This window comes from Necator americanus, chromosome X (assembly GCF_031761385.1).
Source record: "Necator americanus strain Aroian chromosome X, whole genome shotgun sequence".
NCBI lineage: Eukaryota > Metazoa > Nematoda > Chromadorea > Rhabditida > Ancylostomatidae > Necator > Necator americanus.
The window spans coordinates 18,968,009-18,986,482 of record NC_087376.1 but is presented as its reverse complement, the minus strand read 5'-3'; the positions used below and the strand labels follow the sequence as shown (position 1 = coordinate 18,986,482).

Sequence of the window (18,474 nt, the reverse complement as noted above, 5' to 3'; positions counted from 1 at the left end):
AGGTGATAAGACGAAATAGTACTTGTAAAGCTGTAGTGTATGCGAATCAATGCTCTTTAAGTGGATAAAAGGTAGTAAAACGTAGCAACAAAAGTGCTAAAGACAAGGAGAACCAACAAAAGATTTCGGGTAAAGTGTAGTACGGCGGCACTCAACCGCGCTCCTGTTTCTAAAAGTAAAGGATTGAGTAAGTCGAACCCTTAAGACCTAAGCATTAGTCGTAGAGCATCTGTGACATGTTAGCTAAAATTACTAAAAGAAAAAAGTAAGATAGAGAGTCCAGAAATAAGCGCGCAGTTGAGTCCCCTCCTCCACCATCCCCAATTACATTTTCGCCCAGATTCCTGCCGCTCCACGGATCTCCGTCACTAGAGGGGACACAGCCGATTAGTAGCGAGGCTACGTGGCGCGTCCCCGGGCGGTGGTGGGGGGCTAATCGCGGACCAAAAGCGACCTTGTACTTGCCCAGAGACGCGGGCGATCCAACGCCAGCTTTGACTATCTTCGTCGCTTACACTCCAACATCAAACTACGAAGAAGAAGAAGTAGAAGCTTTCTATGTGGACCTGGAGAAGTTCTACCGAGAAGGTCTTCTACAAGGTCATAATTAGCGATTTCAACGCCAAAGTTGGCCCAAGAAGAACGCCGGAGGAACTTCACATCGGGACCCACGGCCTACAATGGAATGAACAGGAGGAGAGGCTCTCCGAGTTCATCATGACGACAAAGGCCATCCATGGGAACTCGCAATTCCAGAAGCCTCTACGTTGGACGTGGGAGTCACCCGGTGGAGAGTACCGTAATGAAATAGACCACATCATCATCAATAAAAGGTTCTGCCTGACGGACGTCGCTGTTGTGTCAAAGTTCTATACAAGATCGGACCATCGCCTTCTCCGAGGAAGATTTTGCTTCACAAGGAGAGAAGAGAAAGCCGCCAAGTTCAGAGAGCGAAATCCCAGAACAATCATTAACTGGGATCTCTTTGCTACGCTAGCCGGCTTTTGGGAAGATTCCGCAATGGACAACATCGACGAGAAATATGACCGGCTCGTTGAACACCTTCACGACTGCACGAACAAAGCTGAGAGTTTTAAAATCATCAAGAGAACACCTGAATAACCTTCAGTCAGTACTCATCAACACCCTGGTGAGGCTCTTTACGCGTTACCTGTCGGAATGCAAGGTTCCTAAACAGTGGAAGACCAGCAAGACCGTGTTGTATAAAAAGGGAGATACACATGATATCGGCAACTATCGTCCAACCTGCTTACTGTCCGTCATCTACAAGCTCTTTACAAGAGTGATCCTTAATAGGATTGAAAAAGTCTTGGATGAAGGACAGCCATGCGAGCAAGCAGGGTTTCGAAAAGGATTCAGCACGATTGACCACATTCACACTGTTTCGAAACTCATCAAGGTATCACGAGAGTACAAGATGCCGATTTGTCTCACCTTCATCGACTTGAAGAAGGCCTTCGACTCAGTTGAGACGGAAGCGGTCGTGGAAGCCTTGGACAACCAAGGCGTCCCTACTCAGTACATAAAGGTACTTCGAGAGTTGTACAGTAATTTCACTACCGGAATTTCGCTATTCTACAAGGAAGGATGAAAGGCTTGGTGAGCACTAGGAGGATTCGAACCACCGATCGATCATGCAGGAAGCGGAACCTCTAACCGCTACACTACACCGACCCCCCTTATTCGTTATTCCCCTTTTATACGTTCGTGAACCTCGTGAACCTTTATGCGAAAAAGTTGTGAAAAATAGGAGCCACGCAGTTAGTTTTGGAAATAATTTGCTGTTTTGAGTTGGAGAGTTGTGCAGTCACATGCTTTCTTTTTACTTATATCCCAGATGAAAATCAAAACATGGACGGATTGGAAAGTGAAGAAAGTTATGGTACGTGTTTCCTACAATTTGTAATCTTTTCTTTAAAACTTTCGCTGTTATGCTTTAATTGATTGTTTTTGGTATGTTGGTTGATTAGATTCCGATGAAGACGAGGATTACGATGAAGAACTTCAAGATGAAGAATGTGAGGTGGATGATGAAGAGGAAGAAGATGAAGGAGTTACTGATGCGAAAGTTGGAGTGGGACGACACGGAAGTGAAGGTTGATGGTCGGCAACTACACCATTTGCGCTTTGCTGATGACATCGTACTGATAACACTTAGCATCAGCCAAGGGAAACGAATGCTGACCGAATTCGACGAAACATGTGGATGCATCGGTCTTCAGCTGAATCTACAAAAGACGATGTTCATGCGGAACGGATGGGTCTCGGATGTCCCATTCACGCTCAACGGAACGAACATGTCCGAATGCACCAGCTACGTTTATCTGGGTCGGGAATTGAACATGATGAACGACCTGACCCCCGAGCTGGGCAAGAGGAGAAGAGCGGCTTGGGGAGCGTACAAGAGCATCGAGGATGTAGTTAAGAAGACCAGGAACACCCGGCTCCGTGCTCACCCCTTCAACACCACCGTACTTCCCGCTTTGACCTATGCTTCGGAAACCTGGGCATTTCGCAAGCAGGAAGAAAACGTCGTTGAACGCGCAATTGAGAGTGATGCTAGGAGTATCCCGTTTCACGCAAGTGAGGGACGGGATTCGAAGTTCCCTCCTACGTCAGCGATCGAAGATTAGAGACGCCGCCGCGTTTGCCAAGGAAAGTAAAATAAGGTGGGCCGGACACGTGATGCCCTTTAACGACAACCATTGGACCAGAGCCGTGAGCGACTGGGTTCCCGCGATATTAAGAACAGTACAGGAAAACTGTCGACCCGATGGTCAGATTTCTTCACAAAGTCCTTCGAGGGAAATTATTATGCTCTTCGTGTCCCACGCGAAAGAAGGAACCACTGGGCGATTCTGGCACGCGATCGGGACAAATGGAAGAATTACTAGCGCCCGGTCGACCAGTTCGAAGATCAACGGGAGTCAGTGTAATCAAGGTGATTCCTGCCGCTCAAGAGAGTTTTTTCCTACTGATAAACATTTCTTAGAAATAGACAAAGATGTAGAGCGAAAACGGAAGTTAGTACGCGTTCGTGCAAATAAGAATTTTGGGCGTTTCAGGAGCTACTTAGAGAAGCCACATCGCAAGAGTGACGCGTATGAGTTAAATGCATCACCCACGAATCTGAGATGGTACGGATTTCAAGTGAAGTATTCTTATACGGGATAGTTGATTATGGAGGGGGTGATTCCGTCCATTTCTTCTTAATTGCCGTAAAAAAACCGCCCGGCAGATGCGGCGCGCTCCAATCGAATTGGTAGAAAATAGCGCACCGGATCGCTCGAAGCCGTATCGTCCGGGCCGTTTTTTACGGCAATTAGGAAGAAATGGACGCAGTCACCCTTCTCTCCATAATCTACGATCCCGTATATGAATACTCCACCTGAAATACGTACCATCTCAGATTCGTGGGGTGATGCCTTCAAGCGGTTGCAATCGATATCTGACCAGCGCTAGCCCCAAACGGGCTGCAGAGAACAATAGTGGTCACCGCCTCATTTCAACGGCAACTGCCTACGTAGTTGCCTTTGTAGTTGCAGGTCGCCTTGACCCGAATTTAAGTCCTCCACCACAGGTAGAGTAAAATCAGAACGACATGAAGGATGGTGAAATTGCGTAAGCGGCTGCGCTCAAAGCGGCGCGGTCGAAAAAGTCGTCGGAATCGAAGTGGGACCATCGCGAAACGAAGTGAATAATGATGCTAGCAAGGGTCCTCCCCCGATCCAACCGCTTCGCTCTATCGCCCTGGCTCGGACGCAGCCGCTTACGCAACTGCACCGTTCTTCATATAGTGTTGACGCTACTATAGAACTTTGAAAAGTACCCCGCACGCAGTTTGCGAAAACACGTCCGACAAAATGAACTGCACCCTCAAGAAATGAAGACATATTCCGTAAGCAATAGAAAGTTGTCCGAACTTGAAGGTGACCTGTTCAAGACTATTGTTTGCTGGGATTTTCTTCATTTTACTGGAGCCCGTAAATCAGTTTCTCGGGAACAATTCTGGTTTTCCAAATTATGGGACTTGTCTTAGAAGCTGTGTATCCTCTTCAATTCTTTTATGCTACGTTACGGCTCCAAGCTACCAGTGGAGAGAATCTCAATTTCGAAAATTCCCCCCCCCCCTCCCCCCTTCGCCCTTAGGGGAAGAAAGAAACTTGAACATTTAAATTCGACGCACCTGCATGCTTGAAACTCTTCTCAGGATCCCTGCGTTTTTTCCGTCGCCGAGTGATGGGAAGCTCAGTGTTCTTCTTTCTTCTTTTGAACGCGTATCAAAATCACACCACATCTGTGCTACGAAAAAACCACATTTTTTAGGTGTACGCGTGCGATTGAGACAGTACTACTTATAAAAAACAAAGGCAAAGACGACGAAAAAACCACGTCTAGTGATAGTTCGAACCGCTTTCATAAAGTATAACAAGCGGAAATTTACAGAACTGATTGTTGCATCTTTATCACATACGTGGAAGGGTATAACGTTTATGTGCAGTGCGAGCGAAGAAAACTCTCATATTTTTGTGGTAAAGAATTACCACGCATGTAGTACTTGAGGCACATTACATGAATGAGTTTTTAGTACCTCATCGTGGTCAGCCGAAAGGAAACTACTATGAGGAGTAGTTTATTCTAGGTTTTTCATCAAAATTCAATTTGAGGAGCGCCACCAATCATATGTTTGGTAGAGCTGAGAATATGAGGTAAGAAGTACCAGAAAAAACATAAAACACCAATCGAAAACAGTGTGAGATCTCATCATAGTCTCTGCGAAATTCTCTCGACCAAAGAAAAGTACTGCATGCAGTGAGAGATTTAGCGAACTGAGCGGAACTTACAAGATTTGTCCATGATTATAAATTATAGAGCTCCGTAAAACTCTTGTGAGGTGAGAAAGTGCTTGGGTGGGAGCTTCAACGTTTATATACGGTTGCTACTTACAAATACGAATGGAAATAATAATAATCGTAGTCGTAGTAAAATTATGAAGGATAGAGTGCTCAGCCTTGATTGGTTTGCTTGAGCTGTAGGCAAGATTGGTACAGACCTTCTTTATTAACTAACAGCTAACGTTTCAACGTTATCGACTTCGTCAGAGCCCGAAAAAATCAAAGCCTTTAGTGATGTATCCTCTCAAACGCCTCACCACCTTAAAGAAAGCATCCAAACGATAGGGAAACTGAAAGGACAACACATCGGCTAGCGCCTGCATCATTTGTTAGAATTTGATAACGTAACAGACTACCACGTACCACAACTATGAATCACAAAGGCATTTTTATGAGGACCTGATGGTCCGCCCCGCAGATCAAAACCCGCATAGGTCTTGATATGGGGATAGCTCGTTTGTGGTAGCAATGCAGTCATCTTTCCCGTTCATTTTTGGACTTTTGGCAGCTATCCAAAATGCCTCTAGTATTACGTGCTGTGATCTCGGAATCGAAGGATAGTGTAGTAATCCCTACCTCTACTTCGGAGTTTGGATGACATATTCTGCGGTGTGCTTGGAGTGGGGTACAGAGTTTAGATTTTGCGAGTCCACCTAAGTGCTCCTTGACCCAAATACGCAGAGGGCGTCTCGTTTCCCTTATATAATCGTCACCATACGAACTATAAGTGATACGATACACCACTGCTGATACCATGTAACCACCCTCTCTTCCATATGGATAAACCACGCACGCTGGGAGTTGTACAGAGTCGGTCGTACGCACAATTACGTAGCAACTGACACTTGAAGCTCGCTGCTGGTTCCTTTACAACCTTTACGTCAATCTGCAAATCCGCTTTGCGTAGACAGCTCCGTACCGTACTGCTCGTATCAACAGATATAAGCACAACGCAATCTCTTCTCGGTCGTCCACTACCTTGGGCCTTCGAGAGGGAAGTCGTGTCTTTCGAGTGACGAAAGCTCCAGTCGCGTACCAATTGAAAATAGCGCCAGATTTACTGACCGTTTTTTCCAGGCTGTTCGATGCAACTCTTGCGGCCGTCCTGTACATGTTACCTGTAATGGAGTTTTTCATTTTGCTGGGATGCGCTGAAAGGAAGTGGAACAAGATGGTTTTGCTACTGGCTTTTCGATACCACTTGGTATTCCATATCCCATTCCGCAAATAGATGCGCACATTCAAGAAAACCAACCCGTTGTCTATTGGTTTCTCCTTTGTGAACTTAATGTGCGAACCGTTGTAGGATGGGAATTTCACCGTATTATTTGCGTAGAGTAAACCCGCATTGGATACATTGCGATACTTGTATGACCACCCTGCTGTTTTTAAGCGGACATTCTTTTCTCTTCTCGGTGTTCGACTTAAAAAGGTACTCGTCTTCGGCTGTAAAGACATTCACAACAAATGGTGATCAGCGGACTACAATGCGGACGGCTGAGGACCACGATCTTTGGTACAAGAACTCCAGCCCCGGCTCCAACCCGGTTGAACTGCTGGTCAAGTCGACTCCAGCACCAGCTCCAAGCCCGATCGAAGTGCTGGGCAAGTCCATTTTTGGTAAAAGTACTCTAGGTCGGCTTCCAAGCCTAGTAGAACCGCAGGTCAAGTTCGAAAACAGCCCCGGCTTTTTGCCTCACCGAAGTGCTGAGTAGACACCCACTCGGTCCAGACAGTGACACGCCGTGCGCTGAACAGCGACATCAAAACGGATGCCGAAACTGTGCGTACCATCATGGAAGACCAAACCAAGGCGCAGCAGCAAATGTTCACCGAGTTGATGAAGCGCATGAAAAAGATGGCCTCCGCTTCACACCCAGCCGTTCCAAGCCGTTGCGTTCGTGCCCTTTGCAAGATAGAGGACAACCTTCAAACCAGCTAAAGGAGCTTGCTGCTGAAGTTCAGCACTTTCTCGTCATTCGTCAGGATGCCGCACTTCAACGTCGTGGATTCGCAAAAGAGTCAAAATCGTGAGCCGCTGTCACCTTGTTTTCGGTGCGGAGCCAATCACTGGTCTAGATACTGCACATTCATGAAGAAGAGATTCCACGACTGCAGACACTCTGGGCACAAGCGAGGATTCTGCAAAAATTTCCCGGAGAAGAAGCGGAATCTGGCGACATCGCAGTAAACCGCATCTTCCGTAGAGTACAGATTGATGGGAAGACAGTACGCACGCGTCTTGATACTGGAGTAGACGTAACATTGCTGAGCACAGCAGACTGGACTGGATTGATCGACCGAAGCTGCAATCACCCCGTCTGACACTGAAGTCTGCCAACAACGAACCAATCAACGTTCTAGGATGCTACGAATGCAACCTCATCATTTCCTGGTTAGTACCTGCCACGTAGCAGACACGCCGTCGCTGTTGGACTTAGAATGGATCGCCCTACACGAGCCACAATTTCCTCACCTGACAGAAGGCTCCATCTGCAACATCTCTTCAAAGACGCTCAGCACTTCGAATTCTTCTCTCGCAGCGCACCTGAGGGAGAGGTTTCAGCAGTCTTCGCTCTTGGACTCAAATGTTGAACCAAGTCAAATACCAAACTCGCTCTGCAGCCTGACTCTAAGTCTGTCTTTCTGAAGGCTTGCCCTGTACCCTATGCTGCTATGCTAAGGATTTCAACCGAAATCGATCGACTTATGCCCATATACGTGCTGAAGCCCGTTGATCACTCAGAATGGGCAGCGCTCATCGTTGTCGTTCAGAAGAAAAATGGATCGATCCGCCTCTGCGCGGACTACTCAACCGGACTGAACGATGCACTAGAACAAAACCAGCATCCGCTTCCAAGCCCAGAGGACACCTTCACGAAATTCAATGGAGGACGCTACTTTTCACAGCTCAACATAGATGAAGCGTATTTTCAAATGGAAGTGGACGAGGTCTCAGCTAGTCACTATCAACACGCACCGTGGACTGTATCATTTCAACCGACTACCATTTGGAGTGAAACCAGCTGCTGGTATATTCCAACAATGTGTGGATGCTTCTATCGCTGGAATAGATGGAACCGCGGCCTACCTCGACGACATATTGGTTACTGGTAGAACCACCGGCGAACACAATGCTCGACTAGAGGCCTTATTCAAGCGGATTCAAGACTACGGACTCCGCGTTCGACTCGACAAATGTGCTTTTCTGCAGACGAAGATCACCTACCTTGGGTTCGTCATCGCACAAGGACGACGCCCCGATCCAGAAAGGATCGAAGCTATCCAGAAGACGCTCGCTCCGAAAGACGTAAGTCAACTTCGCTCTTTTCTGTGACTCATCAATTTCTACGGAAACTTCGTCAAGGATCTCCACAATCTACGCGCTCCTTCGGACACTTACGAAAAAGGATGTTACCTACACATGGACACCGGAGTGCCAGTCTTCCTTAGACAAGACTAAGGTAATCCTAAGCTCGGATATTCTGTTGACCCACTTCGACCCAAATCTCCCGATCATCGTTGCTTCAAACCACGGGATGGGAGCAACCCTCTCACATCGCTTCGCAGGTGGATACGAGAAGGTCATTTATCACGTAAGCCGTTGCCAGACACAACCATAGAAGAACTACAGCCAGGAGAAAAGGAAGCACTCGCTCTTATTTTCGCCGTGCAGAAGTTCCATCGTTTTATCCATGAACGACATTTCACGCTGAGTACTGACCACGGACCGCTTTTGGCAATCTTCGGAAGCAAAAAAGGAGTTCCGGTCTACAGTGCCAACCATCTTCAGCGATGGGCCACGATGTTGCTCAACTACAGCTTTACTGTCGAGTACATCAACACAAAGGATTTCGGCCAAGTGGACGCTCTTTCACGTCTCGTCACAATCATCAATACCGGAGGATTACGTGATCGCCGCAATCGATGCTGATGTCACTTCCGAGTTCTCAGAGAACTGTCGTCATCTTCCAGTATCCGCCGAATCCATTCGGGCTGCTACGCAAGCCCATCGTCTTATCCAGCTTGTGATCGACTATACGGAGACCGGAAACTGGCTCAAAGTCAATCGTCTTGTGTGGCACTACTACAACCGCGGGAATACCATGACGACAGTCGGATGTCTGCTAACTGCATCCCGCACAGTGATTCCAAAATCGATTTCGACATCGTGTTCTTTCAGCACTACAAAAAGCTCACCCAGGCCAAACAAGGATGAAAATGCTTGCAAGAAGCTTTGTCTATTGACCTACGATGGTTTCCGACATCGAAAAACTCGTCAGGACCTGCCCAAGATGTGCATCCGTAGCAAAGGATCTGATCAAAGCCGAAGTACAATCATGGCCGAAACCACACTCACCGTGGACACGAGTTCATGCTGATTTTGCTGAATCAATGGAAGGATTATACTGTCTACTTATCGTGGACGCCTACTCCAAATGGCCGGAAATCGTCCAGATGTCATCGATCTCCTCAACGGCTACCATCCAAGCAATAAAGTGCATCTCTGCCGAGTTCGGAAATCCAGAGACGCTCATCACAGACAACGGAACACAGTTCACGTCATCTCAGTTCACTTCATTCTGCCTTCCTGAGGAATCTTGCACATTCACAAGGCGCCATTCCATCCACAAAGCATCTGACAAGCAGAATGTTTTGTGGACACCTTCAAAGGAGGACTTGCCACGCTGAAGGGGGAGGAACCAACAGTGAACGCACTACAGACGTTTCTGATGGCATATCGCTCCACTCCCTGCCCGTCTGCGCCTGACCAGTGTTCACTTGCCGAAGCTCTAATGTTACCTTCTAGAGATCTCACAAACGGTACACGAGATCAAAATGGAATCTCAATTCGATCGTCGAAATGGAGCACGATGCCGCAGCTTTGAGATCAACGACGTGATTTTTGCCAAGGATTATCGAGAACAAAACCCTACTTGGACTCCCCGTTTCATCACACGCCGTATTGGAAACATAGCCTACACTGATCGTTCTGGAAACGAAATATGGACTCGGCACGTAAATCAGTTGCGATCCAGGATAGGCGCAACAACGACTAACACTTTCTTGGATGTGTTCGACCCACCACAACTCGACTCCCGCCGCCGACTACAGGTGGACCTACGAAGAACTCGATACGAGATAACTTGAAAGGGAAGGTGTTGTAAAATGGGAATTTCACCGTGTTATTCGCGTAGAGTAAACCCGCATTGGATACGTTGCATTCTTGTATGACCACCATATTGTTTCTATGTGGACATTCTTTTCTCTTCTCCGTGTTTGACTCCAATAAAGCTACTCGTCTTCGGCTGTAACGACATCCACAACACGACACTGTTGGTTGGGAAGATTGAAGCACTCGTCCAATTATGCCTGTGTTGTAGAGACGACGCAACAATCATCTATGTAACGACAATACAGCAGTGGTCTGCGATTCAGTATAGGTACGTCGATTTTCGACATAAAGACAATGGCGAGATTGGGTGCCACCTCTTCTTCCATAACCAAGCTTCCAAGTTGTCGGTGGTATTGGCCCGACCATTAAGAAATAAAACAATTTAGGCACTCGTTGATCAGCGTTATGATCTGCCCAGTGGTCAAGCCGTACAGGTTTAATGAAGCCTGTTGTTCTGTGTGAGCAGTTCGTGAACAGCTTGTATCGCAACATTGAAATCATTGTCGTATCTATCTCAAATATCGTTTGAAACGTTCATGCAGAGCGACGGAACGTAAAAGATTCTGTGACAAATTTACGTCCAAATGTGGTACTACCAAGTGGTTTGAGGAAGCTGTTTGAACGGTGTGCAGGGACATATCTGAGAGCAGCAAGAGTTCTCAATCAACAGCTACCACCCAAAGCAATGAACAAAATGAACCACAGCCAATTTCTCCATGACCATTTTGTTTCTATGGACCTCGTATGTTTTAGCTGCGCATAGGACAGTCGTCCCTCAATGAAACCCTTTGTTCCCTATCTTCCTTTTTGGCAAGCAGTCATACACTGGATCATAGCTGTGAAATAAATTCCGCGACTACAATAACTAACAAGGAAAGGTTACTGAATCAATCAGAGTTAATAGGCGTATGGAAAATAAAAAAAAACAACTTGGTCAGAAAATTGTAGTTGGTCAGAAGCATCAGCATCTTTTCCCTCCAAAGCAATGCTGACTCACTCACAAAAACGAGAAGTAGACACATATGACAGTTGACTTCGGACTTTCATTTGAAAACAACCGTCGGTCACGCTTTTTCACTTCTTGTTTTTTTTTGTTTCAAATGTAAATTTACCAATGCTGCAAGAAACAGTGGATGGATCACGTAGCTGTGGCGTGAGATGCCAGGCAGACCCTTTCTAGGTCACGACAATTTTCTGGGGGACGCTCAGGAGGTACCCAAGCGAATTGGGTGCAACCGAAGTGTGTGCCTACAGCAGCGACCGCCGCTACGCCTGTCCAGATGCACTGTCCATCCTTAGGCTCCGTTCACCCCTTACACAGAGGACCTGCATGATATCTCTACTCGAATACCTTGACAAAACGAGCTTATAAGGAAATGAAATGGTAAAACATGAGCTCCACAATGGGAAACCCGTTTGTAAATGAAGATTGCCCGATAAAAATGACGAAGAAGACGTTATACCTTCAAGAATGACAGAAAAATTATGAAATAACAGAATGCAAAAGTAAAGTTGTTTCGACAGGATAGGACGACAGGAAGCCAACAAAATGCGATGTTAGCTGCGAACTCCATTGATCTTGTTTAAAGTCACACCCACTATATAAAACTACATAATGTGAGAAACTCACCCTACGGCTTTCATAGTTCGAGGAAGCAAATAATAATGAGTATAGGCCGCAGGCGCATTTTGAGATCAAACTCATTGACATATTTCAAAGCTTGCTCTATATGAATTCGGCGAGTGAACATCGTTAATTCGTTACGGAGAAGACTACGTAACAGCTATATTAATAATATAGCTAATAATATATATTCTAATTTCTATTTCTATTTCGATTTCTATCTTTTTGAGTAGAAATTCGGCTCCAAATTGAACCCTTGTTAGTTGTTATTGCTAGAAAGTAGATGGGCAGGGCATTCTGTATGCGCAGTGGAAAGGTCTATTGTCGTCACCGACCGCAGCGCAGCGCAATCATAGGAACGGGCCAAAGCGACATGGATCACGAGTGCAGTTGCGGTGCATTTGCGTACGCGCTCGAAACGGCGCGGTGAGTGCAGCAGTTGGAACCGACGTGGGACTATGCAAACTGCAGTGATGGGTGGTGCCAGCAAGGGTTTCACCGCGCTCCTAGCCGCTACGCTCCATCGAAGAGCTTCGAGGGAAGCCGCGTAATCACTTGCGTATATGCTTCATGTCGTTTTGACCCTACTATAATCTGACAGCTGCTCTGAGTTCCTCCTGAGATGCACCCCAAACCGGCGAGTTATAGGCGGCCGGAGTCTGAAAGAGGAATCTCCAACTTCACAATTCAACTTAATTTGATTTCGTTCAATACTTAATTTCTTCGCTAATAAAACCATCTACTTCAAATATGGAAATGTTATGCACGAGCCACGGAAATTTTGTTTTTATAGAAACAATAAAATCTTTCCCTCACTTTGTCCTCCTGAAATTCACTTTCAACTCTCACCATTTGCTGATTCCGACGTTGTATCTTTGAGAGAAGAAAAAGTTCCAAAAAAAAGTACCAAGTTTTTAGATTGAAACATTAGTATATGTCGCTGATAAAAGTCTAAAGTCTCTGGCGTATCAATCCACTTGGAATGCGCCAACACATTTTACTGCAATTTGCAGCCGTTGAGGCTTTAAAACGCGTGTCGGCCTATACAATGACTTGCACGTAGCTGGTAACGGTAAAATAGGAGTAAGTAATGAAAAAGAGCAAAGCTGTATATTGGATATCGAAAAAGCCACATATTTTTAAGAAAAGGACCTTAACAACCGAAACGCTATCGAAAATATAGAGTTCCCTTAAAAATACCGTAGTAAGTCTTGTCTAACTGGGAAAACGAACTTTTCTACTCAACATTTAATATGCCACTTTCGCCAAGTTCTAAAAATTTTAGAATTCTCAAATATACATACAAATTGCGCACCAAAATTTGCAACACTACATCTACTTAACGGTACTTCACTAGAATTTCACTTCTCTCGCATTTTATTTGTACGAAATGCCACACATCCTGAAGTTGCAATTATCTGAGAGCCTGGTCCCCTAATTTGTAGCCGTTGGTAATTTAGAAAATAAGCACTTTGTAAAAGTACTTCAAAGTTCAAAATAAGCTGATTAGATAGATCTCGTCATCATGAGTCGATGTCTCTATGTAATGATATAGACTAAAATTAATCAAGTTGCGAAGAAAAATAAAAAAAGACGCGTTGGGTTTTTTTTTCGTTTTCTGGCGAAAAATTACAGTGACCACTGCAACATAACTCGATGAAAATTGAACCATACATAGAAAGAACTGACACAGTATAGTACAGAAGGTAAAAGAAAGAAACACGCAGTGAGACGAACAGAAATGACACTTTTATTCAAAGACAACAATTACACTGAAGTTACCGCAAATTTTCATTGTCCTCTTGACATTACAAAACGAAGGAAGGGCAGGGTTGCAGGAGTCATATAGGCTACCGAAACGGAAAAGGAATAGGAGGACGATCTGTACTTATAACGCACGTACGCCTGCATAGGAAGCGGCCATCGAAGATCTGATTATGCAAGCCAAGAAGATTAAGTACGACGTCATCGGGCTGCCCGAGACAAGACGACGCCACCCTCTCAACGCTTGATATGAAATGAAACTTGAGAAGAGCTATTCTTAGGAACATGCGACAGTAGAGGTGTTGGTGGAGTTGGCGTCTTCGTCAACACGAGTATGGCAAAGAACATCGACTCTTTGGAACAACTTACGACCCGAATCAGACGTCTGCGGATGAGAAGATGTGGTCCAACGCCAGCGTTGACTATCTTCGTCGCTTACGCTCCAACATCAAGCTACGAAGAAGAAGAAGTCGAAGCTTTCTATATGGACCTGGAGAAGTTCTAGCGAGAAGATCATGCCTTCTACAAGGTCATAATTGGCGATTTCAACGCCAAAGTTGGCCCAAGAAGAACGCCGGAGGAATTTCACATCGGGACCCACGTCCTACAATGGAATGACCAGGGGGAGAGGCTCTCTGAGTTCATCATGACGACTAAGACCATCCATGGGAACTCGCAATTCCAGAAGCCCTCCTCTCTACGCTCTCCTGTTAATTTCTTCTATTTTTGGGATCGTATCTTTTCTATGTCTTGGTTGTCTGAGATCTTTTTTTGGTTATCTTTTAACACTGTTAAGCATTGCGTGTTCCAGGAATCCCAAAACCTGTTGGATATCCTTCCCGAGAATTCGAGTGCTCCTTTCGCTTGTGAGACGCTTTGGATTGAGTTAGGATCATAGTCTTCATCATTATCTCTGTCTGTCTGTACCAATACTTGGAATTGAGAATTTCAAAATTCCCGGAAGGAAATCGACAGGTCAGAATCTCATTCTCAGAGGAATCTTATTAATGTCAGTCCCACTGAATTTTGCAATTGGTCTATAATGGCCTCAATTTTGGCGGTGATTGTCATCATCTCTTCAAATTAGAGCTTTCTTCTTCCTACAGCTTTTTGAAAGCTCCTTTTAACGGAACCTACTAGCCTTTCCCAGACTCCATGGCTGAGCTGGAGGTTTAAAATTCCATTTAATACTTCCAGACTTTTTCTTACTTTTTCTTGAAAATAATGTCTATGACTTGATGACCTAGTTTGAAATTGCTTCCACATTCCGTCCTAATAAGTTGCGGAACTGCTCTACGCGATATAAAGCGGAGAAAACTGATTAAAAATTCTCCAGTTGATAGATTTTCAGTCACTTCTAAGTGGATTTTCCTTGTTGTTAGGCAAGTGTACAGACATACGTACATTTTTTCATTCATTTTTGATTCAAATGGTCCCATAAAATCACATTCAACCTTTTGAAATGCTTTCGTAATTACCACTCGGTCGGGTGGTAGTGATGACATTTCAGGCGCTCCAAATGGTAGAGCGTGGAACTTTCTGCAAGTAACACATTTTCCAATTATTTTTTAAGTGTGCGTCATGGTTGTGGAATCCAATATTTTTGTCTTAATAAAAACCGCGTATGTTCTCTGCCAGCATGGGCATTTTTCATGTGGAAGGCTTGTATGATTAATTAAGGAAGAATCCTATCTATATCGTTTGGGATATAGATAGGATTCTTCCTATCATACGGTAAGATGGCGTTTTGAATTCTAGATTCAAATCAGATTATTCCGAACCTGTCTCTGATGAATTTCTGATTTTGAAATCTTGTTGACAGCCGTGTAATTGAGATGTTTTATGTATTTCTGCTATAATCAATTTTTCACTCAATCTCAGGTTTGCAGCAGAGCAGAAATTTCTTTTGCAGATTCAAATTCTGCTTTTTTTTTTCTTTTTTTCTTCTTTTTTTCATTATATGTAAACTTTGCTTCACATTAAATCTTCCTCCCCATTTGACTAGAAGTTTAGCAACAGTTGCCAATGTTCGTAAGGCTTTCATCAGGCTAGAGAATCTTGATAAATCGATTGTTGTGGATGTCGAAGAGGTCATCACCTCAATGTTGATGTGGTGTACAACTTTGCATCCATTTTCTGTGTAATCTGTGTCTATTTCGCCTATTAATCGTAGCGGCCAACCATTTCTGTCGTCAACAAGCAAATGTGGTCCACGAATCCAGTCGAGATCGTAAATAAGGGCTGCAATTACACCACGTGTTCCCGTATCAGCAGTGCATGACAAAAATTGACTTGTCAGACCATTAGAGGTCAAAGACTCCCGCATTTTTGCAATCCTGTCTGTCTGATTGGTAACAAAAATGAGAAGCTTGCGTGAAGACTTCGTCCATGCAAGTGCGAACTCACTGTCACTGAGTATGTTCACCTCCGTGAACATACTTTTTGCAACCTCTGTTATTGTGGTTGGCAAGCGCAAAGCTAATACAATACCTACCTGTTCCAGTCTCGGTATTGTTTGAAAAGTCTTTTTGAGCGCAAGTCTAGTCTTGCCTCTCAACAATTACGTGACCTGATCATTCTGTTCGCACCTTAGATATGCGCATACTGCTATGGCGATCTTACTTGCATCAGCAAAGACCTAGAGTGAGGATTTATTAGGAGCAATGTGCCCACTCAATAAGCGACGAGGTACGGTAGTCGGTACATCGTTAACCTCTTGTAAAGCCGCGTATCATTTGTTGCATAAATGTTCTGGTACGGTATCTTTCCACTGTATGCCAGTCTCTCGTATTAGCGATTTAAGTTTAATTAATAATGTGTCATTATCCCCAAAAGATCATACACTGAACTGAGTTGACTTACGATATATCGTTTCATAAGTTTTTCTTTAGAAGAGAATTTTGTCTCCACTGAGAACTCATCTTTTTCTATGTCGTAATTAATGCTCAGGAGTTTTATTTTGTTCCCTAAGAGTCTATCTTCTTTAGAGAGAGCATAATTTACTTCTGTATTATTCGATGTGAGTTCCCTCAAGTTAAAGCCAATTTCCGCAAATATATTTTTTGCTTTCTTGCACTTCGAAATGGCTTCGTCTACGGAATTTGCTTGAAACATGACATTATCCACCTACAGATTCCTGGCTATTTCTTTTGATAGCGGAGTATTTTTTAACAGTACTACCGACAACTTAGAGGCCTAGCTATGGGACAAAGGCTGGCACCTGCTCTTGCCATTGGTTTCATGGCCAAGATCGAAAAGCCTATAACAGACCTCAAACCACTGCTGTATTATCGGTACATAGATGATTGTTCCGTCGTCTGCTCAAAACAAGTAGAACTAGACACATGCTTCAATCTTCCCAATCAACAGTGTCCGCACATTAAGTTCACAAGGGAGCGACCGATAGACAACTGGTTGGCTTTCTTGGATGTGAACATTTACTTGCGGAATGAGATATGTAAAACTAAGTGGTACCGGAAACCCAGTAGCAAAAACATCTTAATCCACTATCTTTCAGCGCATCCCAGCAAAACGAAAAAATCTGTTATTGGTAACAGGACGGCGGTAAGAGTCTCATCGAGTAGGCAAGAAAAAACACGGCCTGTAAATCTGGCCCATAAAGTGGGAATATCCAATGGGTACCCAACTGGAGATGGTGCTGGCCGACATGCACGACATCCAACGTAGATCTAACGTAGTGGATGGCCCAGAAAAGATCCCTTTCTGTCTGCCTTATATGTCTGATGATATGAGCAGAGCGGTATGGAGCTGTCTACGAAAAGCGGGTCTAGAGAATGACGTGAGGGTTGTGGAAATACCTCCAGCGAAACTGAAGGGTCAACTGGTACGTAATCGTGCGTATGATCGGCTCTGCACAACTCCAAGCTGCGTGGTTTGCCCGTATGGCAGAGAGAGTGATTGCATGGTATCAGGAGTAGTGTATCGTATCACGTGCAGGTTGTGCGGTGACGATTATATAGGGGAAACGGGACGTCCACTGTGTGTTAGGGTCAAGGAGCACCTAGATGGAGTCGCAAAATCTAAAATTTTCACCCCACTCTGAGCGCACCGCAGAATATGTCATCCAAACTCCGAAGTAGAGGTAGGGATTACTACACTATCGTTCGAGTCCGAGATCACAGCACGTAATACTAGAGGCATTTTGGATAGCTGCCAAAAGTCCAAAAATGAACGGGAAAGATGACTGCATTGCTACCACAAACGAGCTATCCCCATATCAAGACCTATGCGGGTTTTGATCTACGAGGCGAGCCGTGAGGTCCCTATATAAAACCCTTGTGACTCATAGTTGTGGTACGTGGTGGTCTGTTGCGTCACCAAGTCTAGCGAATGAGGTAAGCACTAGCCAATATGCTGTTGTTTGAGTTTGCCTACCGTTGGGATGCTTTCTGTAGAGTGATGAGGCGCTTGTGAGGATAAATCACTGATAGCTTTGATTTTCCAGGCTCTGACGAAGGCAATAACGTCGAAACGTTAGCTGCTGTTTAATAAAGACGATCAATACCAATTTTGGCTACAGCTCCAGAAAATCAATTAAAAACTACATTTCAACATGCCGAGATTCAAAGACAGTCGAACATGGGCAATACTCTGTGTATTTTTCAAATCGAGAAAGGTTAATATCACTATGTTTAAAATGCTCGGAGATCCCAAAGCGTAATGTTTTTCTTCGTAGGTGACTGTGTTACATCTTCCACCCATAGGAATCTGCACAAACGAATCCTTATGTGGATTTTGAAACCGTATTTGAGTGAATGCCGCTTCTATGTCACAGAGGACCATTATTTTTGAAAGTCGACTTGAAATTAGAATGTCGTGAATTTTGTTTACAAACGAATCACCAATATCCACAACGTCATTGAGGGAAATGTTCCCTTTCTGTTTTGATGACGTGTCGAAAACAATTCGGAGTGGTTTTGGCTTATTTAGTTTCCATACTTCAGAATAATAAACAGCACGGTCGTCTTCGGTCA

At 44.7% G+C, this 18,474-nt stretch overlaps 9 protein-coding genes across 11 annotated transcripts; 8 read left to right on the top strand and 1 right to left on the bottom strand.

The window, feature by feature from the left end:
• Positions 1 to 558: 558 nt before the first annotated feature.
• Positions 559 to 1,612, top strand: RB195_024130 (uncharacterized protein; the record flags this gene model as incomplete). The annotated part of the gene is made up of 2 exons (XM_064211801.1): positions 559 to 1,090; positions 1,134 to 1,612. The coding sequence occupies 2 exons, from the start codon at positions 559 to 561 to the stop codon at positions 1,610 to 1,612; spliced, it is 1,011 nt and encodes a 336-aa protein (XP_064067681.1).
• On the top strand, positions 1,043 to 1,612 carry RB195_024129 (uncharacterized protein; the record flags this gene model as incomplete). The annotated part of the gene is made up of 1 exon (XM_064211800.1): positions 1,043 to 1,612. One exon carries the CDS (start codon positions 1,043 to 1,045, stop codon positions 1,610 to 1,612), a length of 570 nt encoding a protein of 189 aa, XP_064067682.1.
• Positions 1,613 to 1,997: 385 nt separating this feature from the next.
• On the top strand, positions 1,998 to 2,654 carry RB195_024128 (uncharacterized protein; the record flags this gene model as incomplete). The annotated part of the gene is made up of 1 exon (XM_064211799.1): positions 1,998 to 2,654. The coding sequence occupies one exon, from the start codon at positions 1,998 to 2,000 to the stop codon at positions 2,652 to 2,654; it is 657 nt and encodes a 218-aa protein (XP_064067680.1).
• Positions 2,655 to 6,403: 3,749 nt separating this feature from the next.
• Positions 6,404 to 6,950, top strand: RB195_024127 (uncharacterized protein; the record flags this gene model as incomplete). 2 transcript variants are annotated; one of them, XM_064211798.1, is made up of 2 exons in its annotated part: positions 6,404 to 6,536; positions 6,649 to 6,950. In XM_064211798.1, 2 exons carry the CDS (start codon positions 6,404 to 6,406, stop codon positions 6,948 to 6,950), a joined length of 435 nt encoding a protein of 144 aa, XP_064067678.1. The 2 variants fall into 2 exon arrangements, with proteins under 2 accessions (XP_064067678.1, XP_064067679.1); XM_064211797.1 differs by having other exon boundaries at positions 6,404 to 6,551.
• Positions 6,951 to 7,358: 408 nt separating this feature from the next.
• Positions 7,359 to 8,850, top strand: RB195_024126 (uncharacterized protein; the record flags this gene model as incomplete). 2 transcript variants are annotated; one of them, XM_064211796.1, is made up of 4 exons in its annotated part: positions 7,359 to 7,475; positions 7,569 to 7,878; positions 7,934 to 8,226; positions 8,392 to 8,850. In XM_064211796.1, the coding sequence occupies 4 exons, from the start codon at positions 7,359 to 7,361 to the stop codon at positions 8,848 to 8,850; spliced, it is 1,179 nt and encodes a 392-aa protein (XP_064067676.1). The 2 variants fall into 2 exon arrangements, with proteins under 2 accessions (XP_064067676.1, XP_064067677.1); XM_064211795.1 differs by lacking the exon at positions 7,359 to 7,475 and having other exon boundaries at positions 7,837 to 8,226.
• A 320-nt stretch (positions 8,851 to 9,170) lies between these two features.
• Positions 9,171 to 9,608, top strand: RB195_024125 (uncharacterized protein; the record flags this gene model as incomplete). The annotated part of the gene is made up of 1 exon (XM_064211794.1): positions 9,171 to 9,608. One exon carries the CDS (start codon positions 9,171 to 9,173, stop codon positions 9,606 to 9,608), a length of 438 nt encoding a protein of 145 aa, XP_064067675.1.
• Positions 9,609 to 9,649: 41 nt separating this feature from the next.
• RB195_024124 (uncharacterized protein) lies at positions 9,650 to 13,985 on the top strand (the record flags this gene model as incomplete). The annotated part of the gene is made up of 2 exons (XM_064211793.1): positions 9,650 to 9,740; positions 13,762 to 13,985. 2 exons carry the CDS (start codon positions 9,650 to 9,652, stop codon positions 13,983 to 13,985), a joined length of 315 nt encoding a protein of 104 aa, XP_064067674.1.
• Positions 13,986 to 15,347: 1,362 nt separating this feature from the next.
• RB195_024123 (uncharacterized protein) lies at positions 15,348 to 15,917 on the bottom strand (the record flags this gene model as incomplete). The annotated part of the gene is made up of 1 exon (XM_064211792.1): positions 15,348 to 15,917. The coding sequence occupies one exon, from the start codon at positions 15,915 to 15,917 to the stop codon at positions 15,348 to 15,350; it is 570 nt and encodes a 189-aa protein (XP_064067673.1).
• A 764-nt stretch (positions 15,918 to 16,681) lies between these two features.
• On the top strand, positions 16,682 to 17,167 carry RB195_024122 (uncharacterized protein; the record flags this gene model as incomplete). The annotated part of the gene is made up of 1 exon (XM_064211791.1): positions 16,682 to 17,167. One exon carries the CDS (start codon positions 16,682 to 16,684, stop codon positions 17,165 to 17,167), a length of 486 nt encoding a protein of 161 aa, XP_064067672.1.
• Positions 17,168 to 18,474: the final 1,307 nt, after the last annotated feature.